The sequence below is a fragment of the Artemia franciscana genome, chromosome 7, assembly GCF_032884065.1.
Source record: "Artemia franciscana chromosome 7, ASM3288406v1, whole genome shotgun sequence".
Lineage (NCBI taxonomy): Eukaryota > Metazoa > Arthropoda > Branchiopoda > Anostraca > Artemiidae > Artemia > Artemia franciscana.
In genome coordinates, this window is record NC_088869.1 from 58798104 (window position 1) to 58817929 (window position 19826).

At 36.2% G+C, this 19826-nt stretch overlaps 1 protein-coding gene across 1 annotated transcript in view; it reads left to right on the forward strand.

The window, feature by feature from the left end:
- LOC136029739 (probable tubulin polyglutamylase ttll-15) overlaps nucleotides 1-19826 on the forward strand; it is a 130170-nt gene that overhangs the window by 95401 nt on the left and 14943 nt on the right. The window contains exon 11 of the mRNA XM_065708245.1: nucleotides 10592-10808. Within this exon, the coding sequence (XP_065564317.1) occupies nucleotides 10592-10808 (217 nt within the window). The remainder of the gene's footprint in view (nucleotides 1-10591; nucleotides 10809-19826) is intronic.

A 19826-nucleotide genomic window follows, 5' to 3' on the forward strand; every position in this document is an offset into this window, starting at 1 on the left:
TTATTTAATCTATATAAGGACAATAATCTATATTGTGTTTGACGCTGGAAAAGATTGTGTTTTATGAAGAATTTTTATGTTTTAATTTTACTCTTTCAGTATTTTTAAATTTTGTATTCAGTTCTGACTCTACATACTTTTGTTTTACACATAGGTCCTATCAAGGCTGTTAGCTATTCAAACAGTTCGTGGTAACGAACTGTAGTAAAGAGCGACCCGGCTCAATAGTAAACGAAACTCTAAAAAACGGAATTTTGATACCAATAGATATGTCAACTGAATCGTATTTTTATGCTGATTTTAAATGTATAAGTTTCATCAAATTTAGTCTTACTCGTCAAAAGTTACGAGCCTGAGAAAACTTTCCTTGTTTTAGAAAATAGGGGGAAACACCCCCTAAAAGTCACACGATCTTAACGATCATACCATCACATTTAGCGTATCAGAGAATCCTATTGTAGAAGTTTCAAGCTCTTATCTATAAAAATGTGGAACTTCGTATTTTTTGCCAGAAGACCGGTCACGGGTGCGTGTTTATTTGTTTGTTTGTTTTTTCCCAAGGGTGATCGTGTCGACCAAGTGGTCCTACAATGTTGCGAGAGGGCTCGTTCTAACGGAAATTGAAAGTTCTAGTGGCCTTTACAAGTGACCCAACAAATTGGAGGGCGACTAGGCCTCCTCCCACGCTCATGTTTTTCCCAAAGCCAACGGATCAAAATTTTGAGATAGCCATTTTGTTCTGCATAGTTGAAACATAATATCTATGTCTTTGGGGCTGACTTACTCCCTCACAGTCCCCAGGGGAGAGGCTGCAAGATACAAACTTTGACCAGCGTTTAGATATAGTAATGATTATTTGGAAGTGTACAGACCTTTTCAGGAAGATTTTTTGGTTGGGGGGTTGAGGGTAGGAGGCTATGTAGTAGGATCTTCCCTTGGAGGAAGATCCTACTACATTTGTCATGGGAGAAGAGAAATTCCATGAAGGGGGCGCAGGATTTTCTAGCATTATTTAAAAAAAAAAATAATGAAAAAAAATATGAAAAAGTTTTTTCAACTGAAAGTAAGGACCAGCATTAAAACTTAAAACGAACAGAGATTATTACGCATACGGGGGGTCCATCTCTTTTTAATAGCTCGCTCTTTACGCTAAAGTATTTAGTAATTTCAACTATTTATTCTACAGCCTTTGTGATTCAGGGGTCAATCTTAAAGAATTGGGACAATATTAAAGCTTTTGTGTAAAGAGTGAGGTATTGATGAGGGGGAAAACCCCCTCATATACATGATGAAAATATACGAATATAGAAGTTCGTTACGTAAGTTAATTTGTAAGTTATCTATATTTTTTACTAATAAAAACGTTCGTTAAAAGTAAAAAATTATAGTTGCCTTGTTAAGTAACCGAAAAATTGGTGAGTAACTAGGGTAACCTCTCCCACCCTTTTTCTCAAAATCGTCTGATCAAAACTAAGAGAAAGCCATTTAGCCAAAAAAAAATGAATACACAAATTTCGTTTTAATTCTTCATTTGCGGAGAGCCAAAATTAAAGCATGCATTAATTCAAAAACGTTCAGAAATTAAATAAAAAAAAAACAAGTTTTTTAACTGAAAGTAAGGAGCGACATTAAAACTATAAACGAACAGAAATTACTCCGTGTATGAAAGCTGCTGTTCCTCCCTCAACGTCCCGCTCTTTACGCTAAAGTTTTTACTGTTTAATAAAGTAGAATTGAGAGAAATAGTCAAACTTTAGCGTAAAGAGCGGGACGTTGAGGGAGGAACAGTGTATCATGTGTGAAACGAGTCATTCAAGACATATAATAATGATAATTATAATAATTTATTTATGACTCAATGTTAAAAAATGAGGAGTGGACAAACACAAGAAGAAAAAACTTAGAAATTAAAGAAATAAACCAACATTACCTACGACATAGCTGCATCAAAATGCATCAAAATAATCTAACAAGAGGATTATATAACCGTAATAAACTTTTTATTATTCTGACTTTTTCAAGGACATCAAGGACAGAAAATTTTTAAGCTATGTTCAGCTATGAACTGTCGTTACACCAAGGCCGTATTCAGGATTTTTGTTTGGGGGGGATTTTCGTTTGGATGGGAGGGTTAATGAAAAAGTATCAAAATTTGTTTATACGCTTTTTGTTACGATTTAACGAGTCGGACAACTTTTCCCCCTAAACTTCCCCCTAAAGATACGGCCTTATAAGCCACCTAGGTAAAAACAATAGATACTTGCAAAAGAGAAAACACTAAACTCGGGCATCTCATATATCTTGAATCATGGTTGCAAAGGTAGCTGCAACCTAGTAAAGAGCGAACAACATCCCATAGTAACCAAAAGTCAAAAAATGCGTTTAGAAAAAAACTACCTAGTGCAGAAAAATGCCATCTAGCACTGATTCAGGAATGGTAACTATTTTTTCGATTCGTCTTTGAAGTAAAAGTATTTGGCAAAAAGAAAATGGCAGAGAAAATTGAAAAACTAGCCGTATAGTAATAAAAAAGATAAAGATGAACTAAAGAAAATTGACCTGTTTCAGTGAATGCTTGAATTATGCAGGCTTGCCTTAGTTTTGACAACATTTTTAGAGAAACTAAATTTCAGCTTAGAGGGGGGGGGGTAAGCTGAGTTCTGGAGGAAAATTGAGGTCTGGGAATCAAAATTGCCCCCTCTACCCCATAGCAAATTACGCCCTTGACTCCAACCCCTTGTCTCTTCATGGTTTGAGAAGTAGAGGCATGTGGTTCTGGAATCACTCAAAGTTGTATATTAAAAGAAGGATTGCTTATTGTTATACCTACTTATTCAAATTATTTGCTTGAAAATTCCCCCATAATTTTCTCTCCATACGTAAGATTGTGTATCCAAAGAGAAAGAAAGACCAATGAAAACAGTTGTGCAGTAGAATTCAGGTAATTCTTCCCAAAATTTTTGAAATGAAAACAAACTTAGTTTATAATACCATTCATCGTGCCTAGACAATAAATGATCTTTTTTTTGAAATTTCTATTCATTTCTGAGTTATGAGTGGCTCTTTATTTAGGGACAGGTCAAATAAAACCCTAAGCCTAAATGCTCATTTCTATTGAGGTAGCGAAATTTTCCGCGAGTATATCGATATACAAACCTGTCCGCTCAGTTAACCTTTTGTGTCGAAGCTACTCACCTAGACCTACTTTCTTAAGTGTGACTAAATTTAACTTTTTAAAACAAAGAATTAACGATCTATTTCTTCTTTTTTTAACAGAAAGAAACGACACTATGTTTTTTTCACTCTAAACTTATTTTTTCCTTCAATTCTTCTAAGGCTTCTTAGTTCAGCTCCTTAATAAGGGTTGAGGCGTCGAATCTCTCCTAGATTGGATTAGATATTATTGGTGATTAGATATTATTTAAAGAAAATAAGTTATCAACAGAAACTAAGGACCAACATTAAAACTTAAAACGAACATAAATTATTCCGTATAAATAAAAAGCGTATAATTATTCCGTATAATAAAAATACATAGCAGTATTGATTCTAAATTAAAATTTAATCCAAAATGAGCACAGATTAATTCCAAAAAAAAAAGTTTTTTCCAAGAGAAGTAAAGAGCGAAGCTCAAACTTAAAGTGAACAAAATTATTACCTCTTAGCCTATCTAACATTTATCAATAAAACTAATGCAAATAAATCAAGTGGTGATATTACCTAATGTTTGTAGGATTTCAGAAAACTAGCGCTTTACTGAAAACAAAAAAGCCAAGTATAAAAATATGAATACTGATTTAAGAGTCCAAAATAAATACGTAGCCTTAAAATAACAAACTAATCTATAATGCTTCCTATGTTCCTACAGGAGCTGTGACATCAGTAACTTTCAGTATCCAATTGAAATTATCTTGAAAACTTAGGCAAAAAAATAATAAGTTTAAAGTCATTACACAGTATATAAAATAATGGATTGATTTATCAGGTAACTTCTTGGTCTCACCTAGTATTACCCGAAATGAAGAACATAGCAAACCCAATGTGAACTCTGGAAGTCCACCTATTTCTCTCTATAAAACGGAGAATTTAAGTTGTGATACAAATTCTAAAGCGAGTCTATAGTCCTAATACCAATAAGATTCCTTCACCTCGAACTTGTCTACAAAATAATCATGAAATGTCATTTTCAGATCCAAAACAAAAGCCAATCATTAAACTGAGCTCATTGTGCAGAAGCGATGCCAAATTAAACGAAGAAAATAAATAGAGCAACAATCTAAAAATGTTTTACTTTTATACTGTTAAAAACGTACTTAAAATATTTACTTTTACCGTGCCAAAACTCCTTTATTGTTTTGTGTTTTCAGTAAAGTGCTGGTTTTCTGTATTCCTACAAAGATAGGGAAATATCACTAGTTTATTTATTTGCGTTAGTTTTAATGATATATGTTAGATAGGCTATGAAGTAATAATTTTTGTTCGTTTTAAGTTTCAACTTCGCTCTTTACTTCCCTCGGAAAAACTTCGTTCTTTTAAATTGTATTTAGCAATGAGCACAAATCTGATGGAAAATGAATTGAAAGGTTGCAAAACGTGAAAACGTCATTTTCTGTATGCACCAGTATTCAGGGGCGGATCCAGCCTTTCGTTCTAGGGTGGGGGTTGTTACCGAAAAGAGTGGGGGTAGTGTCTTTTTTGTCGGCCACAAGACTGACTTTATTTTTCACGTTTTAAGTTTCCCTGGCGGTCTCTTGTTTAACGAAAATGTGGTTTTCATATTACAATAATGACTACAAAACTGTACTTGATCAACTGACAACTGTTTACAAGCAAAATTCAAGCTTCCTGGCTCCACTGTTCGCAAACCTGTTGATTACTCTGTCAATGCTGATATCGATGTCGCGGTGCACATTCAGGAGGGCCAAACCACTGAGTCTAGTTTGCCCCATCTGTGCTCTGAGCCAGGTTTTCAGTTTGCGTAAAGTTGAGAAGCTACGCTTGGCAGATGCCACGCTCACTGGAAGAGATATAAAAATATCAAGAAGTGAGCTGACATAAGGATATAGGTGTCTGTCACATTCCCTGGCAGTTTTTCCACTGAACTAGGAAAAATACCTCCTTCTCTCTTAACGCGAAGCCATCTACTTCTCCACACATGCACCTATGCCAAAATAAGTGTTGCCCTGGTAGACGGCACGGTTAAGCCAAGAAGTTGACCGTAGATGCTAGAGATCTCTTTGACGGAAGATTGCAGCAAATCATCAGTACAATTCACAATATTTGATGGCAGCTGTACGATTAACCGGAAAGAGTTCAGCGTGTCTCTTGAGAATCGGCTCTTTAAGTCACTTATGAATGAGTCGAGCATAGGTATAAAAACAACACGTCGATAATATTCTTCAGGCGTAGTATGAGGAGGATTATTTCGATGAACCTGTCTTTGTGTAATCCTTGGAACTCCTACAGCCAATTGGATTTCATCTGACAATTCTTTTACTTGCTTGAATACCAATGCGAACTCTTCGTCACACGTTTCCCGTCGCTTTGCTATAACATCTAAAAGATCGCAAACGTGGCCATCTGCAGCGCCCAAGTCCAAAGTCTTCTTCTAGAATAGCCGACTAAGAGGCAAGGTCAGAGCGCAAATACTCTGTAGACACTGAAGGGAAACCACAAATTCCGCACTATGTAACCCTGTGACAAGCTACCTGCAGTTGCAGTTACACTATCTATTCTGCGAGACTTTGAAATGACAAAGCTGTCAAGCGTCTTTTGTCCGCGTTTTCCCGACATCAATATCGCTTAAACGACGAAAATCCTCGTGACACATGCACATTCAAATTTCATTATACATTGGAACTGAATGTTTGTTTTGCCACTCCAGGTCCGGTTGCGTTGCGCAACCTTACCCACTTCCATTGTTTACATCGAGCAGGAAGGCGAGAACTAGCAAAAATTTACCGGGTGAACTGTTGCTATGCCATGAGGTGACAAAAATACTCGAGACTAGCTTGATAGTGGAAAAGCTGTGGAATGAATGTAATGTAAAAAGGTTTTATAGTCTAGTTACAGTAGTTTGCAGGCTTCCGTAAGTGCAGTAAAAAAATTACAGCCCGTCTAGGGGGGCGATCACCCCCCCCCCCTTGCCCCCCTGGATCTGCCCCGGCCAGTATTGCCGCATATGTCTAAACTTTCACGTATGCTTGCGGGTTTTTGTTTAAATGTTTATTTTTATCCTCAATTTTTTTTTTTACTTTGAACCCTCTTAAGTTACCCTTGAGGGGATTTTGTTTTTGTTCTTTGCTCTTGCTGTGAGTGTTTTCGTTATTTCACATCTTTCTCCTTGTACTCCTGAATCTCCTTTGGAAAGTTCTCCGAGGCAATAGGCGGACTAACATGCCTGATACTAATTCCACACCATCGCTAAAAGAGTGAGAAAATTATTTTTCTAAGTTGTCGAGTTCGCACGATTCTTACGGTGTTGTGTTGCAATTAGATGAAAGGTTGAAGAATTTTTCAACTAATTACAGGATATCTGAGGATATTTTATGTAAAGCAATCAAAACATTAAAGGCGCAGTCGGCTAAGGATCATGATGGCGTATTTGCTAATCACCTCTGCTCCTTCTTCTTTTCTTATTACGCTACGGGCATTTTTCAACCTTTTACTTATTGCTGGTTTAGTACCATCGTCATTCTGTATTGGAATAGTTATGCCTATTCCTAAGAGCGGGAAGAAAGACTTGTCATCTTGTAGTTCCTGGAGGCCAATTACTAGGGGTTCTATGATTGGGAAAGTGTTTGAGTTGTGTTTGAAGGATCTTTTTGAAATTCTTGACGTTGGTTCTAATCAAGGTGGTTTCAAGAGAGGTATGGGATGTGACCACGCCCATGCATCTTTCAGCAAAGTTATTGAAGAAGCGAGAATCTCTGGTCAACCGCTATACGCCCTCTTGGTTGATATCAAAGGGGCCTTTGATAACATTTCTCATGCATCTGCACTGCTCGCTTTAATCCATGCTGGATTGCCCCTAGCTGTCATTCGAGTTCTTCGCTCTTGGTATTCTGGATTAAAGATCCGTATTTGTCCGAGTTCGTCTTCATCTCAGTCCAAATTAATTCAAGTGGGTAGAGGAATTAGACGAGGAGGAATTATTTCTCCTTATATATTCAATTCATGTTTAGCTTCTGCCCTTAATTCTCTTTCCTGCTCTTTTGTTTCATTATCTCGAAATCTGTCTTACATTGCATATGCTGTTGACATTATCCTTATAAGCCAGTCCAAGTCTAGTCTTGTTTCTAATTTTAATATTTTAATTAATTGTTTAAAAGTTTTAGGCCTTTCTATCAGTTTTGAAAAATGTCAATTTTTTGTTTTAAATTGTTTAGAGGATAATGTCAGGGCGACTCTCGATTGCGGCAATGGTGTTATTTTCCAGTCGTCGCCAATTGTCACTTATTTGGGATTACCTTATGCTGCTTCGAAAAGAGATTTTAAACCAGTCCTGGTTCAGCATGTTCAGATGAAACTACGCAATGCATTTGGTCTTTTAAGTTGTTTTCGGGATCTTTACTGTCGAGACGTCCTTGGTCGTATGTATAGCGCTATGACTATTTCTCACGTGTTGTTCCCGTCCCTCCTCTTCGGTAATTTCGTACCTTCTGATCTTTCGCCCATTAAAGTTTCTTATTTTAAATTTTGCAAATTTTTACTTGGTTTCCCCCCTTTTTAGTAACACTGAGATTGTTTTAAAGCTTAAAGTGAAGGATCCTGTAATCTGTATAAAGAAAAAATATAAAACGATTGAAGACAAGGCGAAAATTATCGTTTTAGGCCACAATTTATTTCCGTTTTTTAGTAATAGTTCTGGCTCATGATGATTTATAGGCTAAATTATTTAGAAAGTGTTTTTGTATCTTTTTTTTCTTTATTTAAGTGTTTGATCAATATTTGATATTTTTTTATTGTAAGCGTTATCATTTGTCTTTTCTTTATATTATACTGTAGTCTACTCCTCATTTTTTTGAGGGAAATAAAGAAAATAAATAAATTCGAATTTTGGATTTCGTCTAAGTCTTAATCGAAATCAGCTCACCGAATTCTTAGATTTTTCTAACCTTAGTTTTCTTGCTTTACAAGCTTGCAGATGATATCTATGCTTTTCATAAACATGCAACTACTATTTATTAGTGATTTCGGCTAATTGCAAGCGATTTCTTATCGTTGCTTATTTTTGCTATATCATTGCTTTTCGCCGTAGTTTAGCTGTTTAATAATTTATTTCGACCTCAAGTTCGGTTTTCTGGAATTTTTTTCGTAATTTGTCTTTTCATTTTTAAGATTGCAAAATCTAATTCGATCCAGGAACTCTAATCGCGACACTTTCTAAATGAAAGATAATTTGAATATGGCCAAAAATGGAAATAGTTTGGATATATATCACGTATCTGGTTTTATTCCTAGAACAGATATATCATTCCTTTGTGAAAATTCGTCATACCCTTACTCTAAAGTTTTGTCTCTATGCACCAATAACTGGCTTATTTTCTTCTTCTTTATTCACATTTTTTATAACATTCTGGTCGTCCGTTTTGGAAGTGGACTGCCAAGAATCACTGTTAAATAGATATTATTCACATTGCTGAAACTAAAAAATAACAGTTTTAATGTTGTATTACTTCTTCTATGGAATCTTTCCAAAGATCTCTAAAGTATCTTTGGCTCAGAGATAGTGTTTCCTCAGCGCTTTGGCATTTCTCATGTTTTCATTTTATTTTGTATCCTGGCCAACGTTGAGGAAATTAATTTTAAATCGGTTTGTTTTTGTCCTAAAATAATAACAGATGCTATGGTATTTGAGCTCTTGGAAACTTCTTGGATTCGGTTGAATAGTTTTCTTTTTAGTCATGCTTAAACAATCAATGCCTTGCTTAGGCTATCTAATATTTCAACATCGTCATATCTTGTTTCTTATTTATCGTTTTTATGTATTATTGGCCATTTATGCATTACAAAACATTCAAGGATTTTAATCCTAAAGACCTTCGCCCCTCCCCCTACCAGAGGGAAAAACTTCATGTAAGCAAGAAAATACTATGGTACGTGTGCGGGAATTTGCTTAGGAGGTATGTCTAATTAAAATAAAAGGTAAAAACAAGTTAACTATACTGAAAGTGTGCTGTTTAAGCTCGTAAGGGTATTAATCTAGGTCTGCCTCGAGGTTGAGTATCCTTTTTGTATTTTCGTAGAGCTTTTATTCCTCTTTATATTCTGTATGTATTCTTACGTTATTTATATAATTTGCTTGTGTTCTCGTAGATTTTACATTGTGTGCTCATTTTAGCTACTGTCGTCTGTCCCTCCTCTCCTGCTATAATACTGCCCTCACAGATGAAGCCTCTATATGTAATAGCGCATTTAGGATTATACGCCTCATGCTAGAATAAAATGATAGATGCCTCAATGAGAATGATCAATGCTTCAAAGTCTCATTAGCCTGTGCGGCCGGTTTTACCTGGCTCTGGTTGCTGGAATTTATTTACGAAGGGGGACAAATTGAAAGAACCAGATAAAAACAATTAATAGATGTTTTCTACATACTGAATAAGTTAGCATAGGGAACCTCGAGGTTTCGCCACAGAAGAATGGAGAATAAAACTGTGGTAAGAATTTTGTCTTGAAAGAATCAAGACAAAAATGGAGTAAACACAACTAACGACAATAAAAATAAAGTAAAACATGAGATTGGCTGATTCACTTTCAAGAACTTTCTTTGTTGCACAAAAAGACAAAGAAGAAGCTGAAATTAATAAGGACAATAGAAGGTAAAGACAAAAAATTGACTAGAATAGAAAACAATAGAAGGATAAAACAAACAAGATTGAAAACTAGAAATAAAAATTGTAGCTTTATCTGTTAAACTGACAACGATGTCTGTATAGCTTTGGTACCCACGCATAATTCCTTAAGTTCAACCTTTTGCAACGTCCTCTATCCTCACTTGGCGGTTGAAAATATTTTTGGTGGCGAAGTTGTACTTACAATTTACTCTATCAAGAAACAAACAGCTAATTTCTGTTTTAATCGTCAAAATCCTTTAATAGGTGTCTTATTACTAAACGATATCCTTAACTTTTCCAATTTACGTACGTTGCAGGCAACCTATTTTATACACAAATTCACAAAAACACACTCGTTGTAAAACCTACTATTTGGACTTATCAGCCCGGCCCTCGGAGTATGTCACGACGTAGAGGTACTTAGCAGTGCAGGGTATTGGCCCTTGTAATTTATTACAGCTCCCTCAAATTGAGCCCAGGGATTAAGGTAAACGAGAGGCTAAGAATCAGTTGAAGGAATAGTTGAAGGAATCTTTTTTCAATGATATATTTTTTTATTTCGATAAGCTATCTTGTTTTTTTGTTCTGGAATTTTCGTACCAAATTTTAGGTTGTTATGAAATTGAAGCGTATCCACATACCTCAAGTTTTATCAAAAATAAGCCTGAAACTTTTTAATTCAATAGCTTAGTATTTCATAAGCACTGTGTGTAGCCTATCATACCGTTATTTGCTTACCATTGTTTTCATAGGACTTGGCTACAAGCTCCGCTGGAAACAGAAGCAGCTATGAAAGACATAGTAGTATTCCCAGAAATATGCGGAAAATGTACTTCGTGTAATGAACAGCGTTGCAAGCTTTGTCTCTGGTGTTTAGATAAAAACAAGGAGCTAAAAGAAACGCTGTTCTTTGCTCACAGAGAATTTATGAATCGACACTTCTACAGAAGAATCATCCCGCCCCCACTTGTAAGTCCCTTATTCTCATCATTTATGAAACCAGGAATAGAATTTAAATATAGGGAATACACTGAGTACTGAAAATAAATTACAAAGATACCCATGGAAAAGGGTCGTTTTAGCTCCCTCTATGCGATAGGAATTCCAAATCTTAAGGCTGTATTCCTTTTGTCGAGCCAGCTTGTCAACTAAGGCCTAGATTTTGTTTGAAAAATGTCTCAGTAGATCGATCTCAGTGAATATCATGCCATTATTTTAATCTTCTTCTTTTGATCATATTATTTTTTTTATTTTATTCATTTTATTTATTCATTGAAAAAATTTAGGAGGTAAAATTGGAGCACCTTGTGCTGCTATTTTACTGACTGGTTTACTTATTCGCCCAAAATATTGGGAAGGGGGAGGTACCATCTCATACTGTGACCCTCTTAGTGCTGATTAGTGCTGATATTAGTGCCTCACAGCAAAGTTAGTGAACCAACACGGGGATTGGTGTATATGGGTGGTGTCAAATAGGGAGGTAATAAAGAGCGTTATTCTGTAGGTTTCGCCGTGGTACAATAATGCTTAGGCAACTAATTAGACTTGAAAACTGTTTTCGTCTGTTAACATTCAAACATTAACAGTTTGTTGGTTCTCTCACATTTTCAACGAAAAGCCACATCTTCTTCAGCTGTTTCTGTAGGTTTCACCGTGATACAATAATGCTAAGGTAATTAATGAGATTTGAAAACTGTTTTCGTCTGTTAACATTCAAACATTAACACTTTGTTGATTCTCAAAGACAACCACGTTTTCAACGAAAAGCCACATCTTCTTCAGCTGTTTTTGTAGGTTTTACCTACAAAATTTGTTGATTCTCAAAGACAGCCATATTTTCAAAGAATAGCCATATCTTCTTCAGCTGTTTTGTGCTATATTTTTTTAAGTTATTTTTTTCTGGTTTTCATCCACATTTTTTTTTGTTAGTAAAAAGATTTTCTTTTCACTGTTCTTGGTAATTTAATCTGTACAATATAATTCCGCCTTGGTAATATAACTAACTGTTATACTCTTGGTAGTTCTTGGCATAACTCTTTGTTATTTAACTCTATGTAATTACAAGAAAGAGTACAGAATAGTCATAAAAATGGCAGACGCTTGAATAGTTCTTACAGATAATTCTCCATGCTATTAACCGGCTAAGCAAAGTTAGATTTCAAGTCACTTTCACATTAACGTTACATGGATGAAACTTTAGAATTGGCTACCTTTACCATTATTATCACGAAATTTTCATATCATTCTGCCACTTGAGGGAACCACGAAATTATCATAGGCAAGTGTATTCTCCTGATGAGCCCTTGTGTTGGGTTGTTGCCTCTGAATTATTTGTCTTTATTGTTTCTATTGTTTGGTAAATGACGACTTATACTTATTGACGACATGACTGCCTGTCCATGGATTATTCTTTATGGTTGATTGTGTATGGCTATGCTGTTTGACCTATGTGATTGTATGGATGAGTAGGGTTAAGGCCTCATTCAAGTGCTGGTCTATATTAGTCACTAATTTAGGAAAACAGTCTTCCTTTTCTCCTTCTGTCTCTTTCATGTTTTTTTTTTTTTTTTTTTTTTTTTTTTTTTTTTTTTTTTTTTTTTTTTTTTTTTTTTTTTATGTGTTTGTGCTGTTGCATTGGTGATTTCTCTTTTAATGATATCATTCTGCCGCCAAAGCTCATTAGCATGCTTGGCAGAATGTACCACTAACTTACGAAAGTCAGTCAAGAACTTGAATTGTAAAAGCTTTTATTTTGTGTGAATTTGGAATTCATTATCTCGGATTCGAAATTTATTCACTAAAACTAACTCCTCAAATGGTCTGATGTAAATTCGAACGATGTAAATGAAATTATTATTTTTGTTTCCCACGTGGCTTGCCTTCAGTAGGATCGTCGCAAATGATCCATAACAAATTATCTCTCTTTTGAAAAACTGAAGAGATTTTCCTCCTAAAATGTAAATTGTTGAAGTCTTCTGTAGCTAAAATTTCGCTAAGGAATTTGAGAGTTTTTGGTGCTTTTTAATTTTTGCCTTCTGTCAGTATACTGTCATATGGTCTTGGCTGTTTGACAGAAACTGTCAGACAGCTGTTGCTAACAAATTAAAAATAATTTTACTGTTTTACTAGTTAATATTACTTTTCAAGATTGTTTGTTACATATTAAGAGAGTCTTAGGAACCGGTTTAAAGGAACTATACAATCCGTTAGTAAATTCCATTATTTTCCCAGGCTTTGCACCAGTAAATGCTGTTTCAGACTTCTTATTATTCTTTCTGTACATAACTATGACGAAATAGCATTCCCTTGCTGTAACTTCTGAAAACACCTGAGCCCCTTGTAGCCTAATATTAATTTCTAAGGACATTTGCTTTGCTAAAATGGCTACCATAACTTAAAGCCCAATATGAGGGATAATACACTGTTTAGCAATTAGTTCATCATTTTCTGGTTCTTTCAAGCTTCAATCTGACTATTGGTATAAAAGGAGGAAAGTTCTTTTTATAGAATCGGCATTGAGAAGAAGTAAGTTTATTCTGTCTACTTTTGACTTTTTTTTTTTATTAGCCTAAATTTAAAATAGGTTACTTGGTTACTTGGAGAGTTTCGTTGGAAGGAGTGCTCTGTGTTTAGGCCTGGCTCCCTAGGTTAAGAACTGGAAACACTGAACCAACTCACCTTGTGTGTTGGGACAGATGTAGGGTAAAGATTAAGATAAAAGATTAAGACAAAGAAAATAGGATAGAGATAATAGGATGAATATAAAGAGTAAGGCCGGTAAAAGAAATTGAAATAGATCCATATTGCCTTCAGCATTATGGATTTCGTAGAAAAGTTTTGTTTATATTTAATTTTTATCTCAAATCTACTGCAAAATATGTACAATACCTCATAGCAAAATACAGGGGTAACAAAAAAGTAGCACAATTATATTCTTATGCATTTGCAAGATCATTTCAAGACGTGGCCTTCGATTTATTCTCTTTGTGGCTATGGTTTGATCTTTATGTGGTTGCGCATGTAGCTGCAACCCTGAAAAAGATCACTAGATTTCTATTTTCAGCTCTTTGTCTTTTTCATATTAGGAGCTTTCAAGCAAATTCATTAATGAAACAGATCTTTGAAGGATTTTCTCGCAACTCAATTTCAAAAGATAAGAATTCAATTCGACTTTCTTGTCAGCACTGGATAATGTACAAATACCTTCTTAAAAAAAGAATCATAACCAGAAAAAAATATGTGTTTCGCTAAACATCTGATCAAACAGTATTGTAGGCATCATTTCTGTCTAAGACGCCTAATGTGTGAAGTCGTTTCCCCTCAACTTTTAATAAAGATTCTTAAAAAATAACACTTCAAAAGTTGCAACACAAAGTACTAATGACACACTTGTCAAAACGAACCTTATTAATATTTTTTTATTTTTTGGAATCACCAAAGCGAAAACCACATTCTTGAATCGACTCGTTTTGCTCTTCTTCAGCATCTTGTAGGAAAAGCTTGCTGCACTTACAAACTCCTGATTGGCAGTAACATATTGCTTAACTGTTTTTTACTTGCGCACCTTTATAATTGTCAGTGCCCAAGGTCCTTATTATTAGGTGAATACCCTTTCTGCAAGTTTAATTTTATCTCCCTTTTAATTTCGATACTTCAATCTTGGTATAAAGTTTGCTTGCTTGTAAAACCCAAGAATGAATTTTGAAATTCAATTTGAAAGGGGCCTTTGGTCATTCATTGCCTTTAGGCAGAGCTTGTGGACCTCCCCGCCGGAGGTGAGTCGCAAAGTGTTTTATTTGACTTGAGTTCTTTAGTTCGTTTTGATAAATTGACCTGAATATTAAGCTTCTTTCTACTTTCACTTTTACTCTTTTAGACTAGCCCTTTTTAGAGTCTAGAGAGAAAGAAGAATTTTGGTCTTGATACCGTGGGGCCATACTGAGCCAGATACGCCCCGTGGAAAGTACACTTGTCAGACCCCCTTCTGGCTATAGCTATGGCAAGATCCATTTTACGAAAATCGGTGAGGGCAGATTTTGCAGAACCCATGGCACGTCTCAACCGGGACACCATACATTAGTACCATCAGTAGTGGCACTGATGGCACTATGCCACATACACTGACAGTACTAGGAAGCAAATAGTGGTGTCTGTGGGTGCCAGAGAACAAATAACTAATATTATTACGTTAGGCATAATCTATCTATCTATCTATATATATAAAAATATGTTGTCTGTGGATGTGTCTGTCAGGTGACGTCATGTTTGTGTGTTGACTGACGTCATGAAGTTAGTTGTCGTCATTTTTGTTATGACGGTGACGTCATTAAAGATATTTAAGACATGCGTTCACGTAGAAATCTATTAATGTTTAACTTTAAAATGACTGATGAACTTAACAATGGCAACAGCCGAGGAAGATGCTCAAAGAGTCTATGCCAAAAAACTTGCTGCTGATAGAGAAAGTCAGAAAAGAAAGCGTGCCGAGGAATCAAAAGAACAGCAAGGAAACAGGTTTGAGGCTGATAGAGAAAGAAAGAACAGAAAGCGTGCCGAGGAACTACCAGAGCAACGCGAAAGCTGACTTGCTGCTAAAAGAGAAAGTGGAAAAAGAAGGCGTGCCGAGGAACTACCAGAGCACCATGAAACCAGACTTGCTGCTAAAAGAGAAAGTGAAAAAAGAAGGCGTGCCGAGGAATCACAAGAACAGCAAGAAATCAGGCTTGCTGCTGATAGAGAAAGTAAGAAAAGAAAGCGTGCCGAGGAATCAGAGCAACCTGAAAGTTATCGCCTGGCATTCAGGTACAACCCAGTCGATGATTATAGCTTGAGTAGATGTGTTCAAATCGGGACTATGTCTAAAATTTGGCCCTATGGCAAGGCCTTGAAATTCAATGGTGAAACAATGGGAATGTGTTGCGCCTCAGGAAAAGTTAAACTTCCTCTATTGGCTGCACCACCAGAGCCATTGAAGACTTTCCTTACTGGAACTACGTCAGAATCTAAGCGTTTTTTTTTCACAAATCAGAAAATATAACTCATGTTTCCAAATGACGTCGTTTGGAGCCCAAATCGAAAATCCAGATCAATTTATGTCTACTTTCAAAGTAAAAGGGCAAATTTATCATAGAGCAGGGTCCCTTCTACCATTCTCAGGCGAGAATCATAAATTTTCACAATTGTACTTCATCAGTGATAGAAATTCTGAATTGAATGCACGTTGCGAAATTTCTCCCAACGTTGAAAGGACAATCGTTTCCCAATTGCAACAACTTTTCTACGAAAATAATAATTTAGTGCGTCTGTTCAAAACAGCCATCGATTTGATGCCTACTGATACGCATAAAATTGTTATTTCCGCTGACAAAACGCCTCCTGGCCAACATGTGCGTAGATACAATGCTCCAACTATCGACGAAGTGGCAATCGTTGTGGTCGGTGATCAGTTTTTACCTCGAGATATTATTCTTCATAAGCGAAATGCTCAGTTGTTAAGAATTGCTGAAACTCATCGATGCTACGATGCCCTACAATATCCTATCATTTTTGGGATGGAGCCGACGGCTATCACTTTAATATTAAATTGATGAATCCAGCCACTAACAAAGAAATGAATAAGAAATGCAGTGCAATGCATTATTATTCCTATAGACTAATGATTCGGCAGGATGAAGAAAATTATATTTTAAAATGCCGTGAATTGTTTCACCAATTCGTCGTTGATATGTATGCTAAAATTGAATCAGAACGTTTGCTATATATCCGCCTGAATCAGACCAAGCTCCGCTCTGAACAATACATTCATTTGCGAGATGCAGTTATAAATGACGGTAATACCACAAACGTTGGAAGATTAACAATTTTACCTTCGTCATATGCTGGCAGTCCCCGTCATATGCATGAATATGCTCAAGATGCTATTGCGTATGTTCGTCTCTATGGTCGTCCAGATTTATTTATTACATTTACATGTAATCAATCTTGGGACGAGATACTGCAGCTTTTACTTCAAGGACAATCGGCGGTTCGTGTCTTCCGGCAAAAGTTGAAATCACTGATAAACTACATAGTAAAACTTGAAGTGTTTGGGTCAGTGCGATGCTGGATGTACTCAGTGGAATGGCAAAAACGAGGTTTGCCACACGCACATATACTAATCTGGCTACATAAAAAAATTACTTCGAACGAAATTAATGATGTGATTTCCGCTGAAATACCTGATGAAAATGTCGATAAGGGGTTACATGATATTATTGTAAAAAATATGATACATGGACCTTGCGGTGCACTGAACGAAAATTCACCATGCATGGCCAAAGGAAGGTGCACAAAGCAATATCCTCGACTTTTAGTATCCAACACAATTACTGGCAATGAGGGTTACCCACAATATAGAAGAAGATCTTCTGAAGATGGCGGTAAAACAGCAATAATAAAGAAGCGTAACGGTACCACCATCGAAGTAGATAACCAGTGGGTTGTTCCATATTCCCCATTATTATCAAAAACATTTAATATACACATAAACGTTGAATACTGTAGCTCCGTAAAGGCTATCAAATACATATGTAAATACATCAACAAAGGCAGTGACATGGCAGTTTTTGGCTTACAGCCCGAAATCAAAGATATCGACGAAATCGTACAATATCAGGCTGGAAGATACATAAGCAGTAATGAAGCTGTTTGGCGAATTCTTTCATTTCCGATACATGAACGTAGTCCAGCTGTTGTTCACTTAGCGGTACATTTACAGAATGGTCAACGTGTTTGTTTCTCGGAAACCAACGTGCAACAAAGAGCCCTGAATCCACCGGATACAAAGTTAACCGCTTTCTTTTCGCTTTGCAAAAATGATTCTTTTGCAAAAAAATGCTGTATTCTGAAGTGCCTTCGTATTGCACGTGGTATACTAAAAATAAAGTATTTGAACGTCGAAAACAGGGTAAGTCAGTCGACGGCCAACCTACCATCTTCAAAGATACCACGATAGGAAGACTCTACACCGTTCACCCCAATCAACATGAATGCTTCTTTCTACGCCTGCTTTTGGTGAATGTACCCGGTCCGACATCCTTTGAGTATTTGAGAACTGTAAACGGTACTGCACATGACACTTACCGTAGTGCATGCCAAGCTCTGAATTTATTGGAGAATGAACAAAACTGGGATAACTGCATCAATGACGCGTGCGAAACGTCAACCCCAAGTCAAATTCGTGCATTGTTTGGCATCATTTTAACAACTTGCTCTCCATCAGCTCCTACAGAGTTATGGGAAAAATATAAGTCGAAAATCTTCGAAGATATACTCCATCGAAAACAGTTAGAGACGTCAGATATGACTTTTGATTTTACATCGGAAATTTATAACTACACTTTAGTTATTATAGAAGATTTGTGCCTACGTATGGCAAACAAACCTCTTCAGGATTTGGGAATGCCTTCACCTAACCGTATCGCTGCTGTTTCGACATGTGTAGAATTGGATCGTGAACAAAGTTACAGTACGAGTGATCTATTATCGTATGTACAAAATAACATTTCCAAGTTAACGTCGGAACAAAAAGACATTTATGATACGATAATGCATTGTGTCGATAACAACGTTGGAGAAATTTTCTTTTTGGATGCGCCAGGAGGTACTGGTAAAACGTTTGTGATAAAACTGATTCTGGCATCAATTCGATCAAAAAATGATATAGCGTTGGCAATTGCGTCGTCCGAAATAGCCGCAACATTGCTGCCTGGTGGAAGAACTGCTCCTTCCGCTTTGAAATTGCCTCTGAATTTGCATTCTACAGAAACTCCCACGTGCAATATTTCCAAATCATCTGGGATGGGTAAAGTATTGCAGCAATGCAAACTTATTATTTGGGATGAGTGCACAATGGCACACAAAAAATCGCTCGAGGCTTTGGATCAATGCTTGAAAGATTTGCGAGGGAAGTTGAAACCCTTTGGCAGCACATTAATATTGCTTGCGGGAGATTTCAGGCAGACATTACCTATAATACCTAGATCAACTCCTGCAGACGAAATGAATGCTTGCCTGAAAAATTCTAATTTATGGGCACACGTAAAAACATTAAAATTAACTACAAATATGCGTGTCCGATTGCAAAACGATGACTCTGGTCAAACATTTTCAGATCAATTGCTGGCAATTGGAAACGGAAAGCTCCCAGTAGACTCAATTTCAGGACGTATACAACTACCTGCTGATTTCTGTAATTTAGTGACGTCCAAAAATGAATTGATTGAAAAAGTATTTCCGAATATTCTAAAAAATTATAAAAATAATAAATGGCTAAGTGAAAGAGCGATTCTCGCACCCAAAAATATAGACGTCCACGAAATCAACAATATTGTTTTGACCAAGATTCGAGACCAGGCAGTCCTTTACAAGTTAGTCGACACAGTTTTGGAACCAAATGAAGCGGTTAATTATCCATCTGAATTTTTAAATTCCGTGGATCTTTCAGGGTTTCCACCACACGTGCTACAACTAAAAATAGGCGTACCAATAATACTTTTAAGAAATATCAACCCACCAAAGCTTTGCAATGGCACGCGACTTGCCGTAAAAAAACAAAACAATGGAAAACCTAATAGAGGCCACAATCTTGACAGGCCCTTTTGAGGGTGAGGCTGTTCTTATTCCTCGCATTCCCATGATTCCAACGGATCTGCCTTTTCAATTTAAAAGATTGCAACTCCCAATTCGATTAGCATTTGCAATCACCATTAACAAAGCTCAAGGTCAATCATTAGAAAAATGTGGTATAGATCTTAATACTGATTGTTTTTCCCATGGACAATTGTACGTTGCATGTTCGAGGGTCAGTAAACCTGACAATCTATTTATATGCAGCGACAATTGGACGGCGAAGAATGTTGTATATTCGCAAGTTTTACGCAGTTAATTTGTATTGTATCTATCTATCTATCTATCTATATAAAAACGTGTTGTGTGTATGCATGTTTG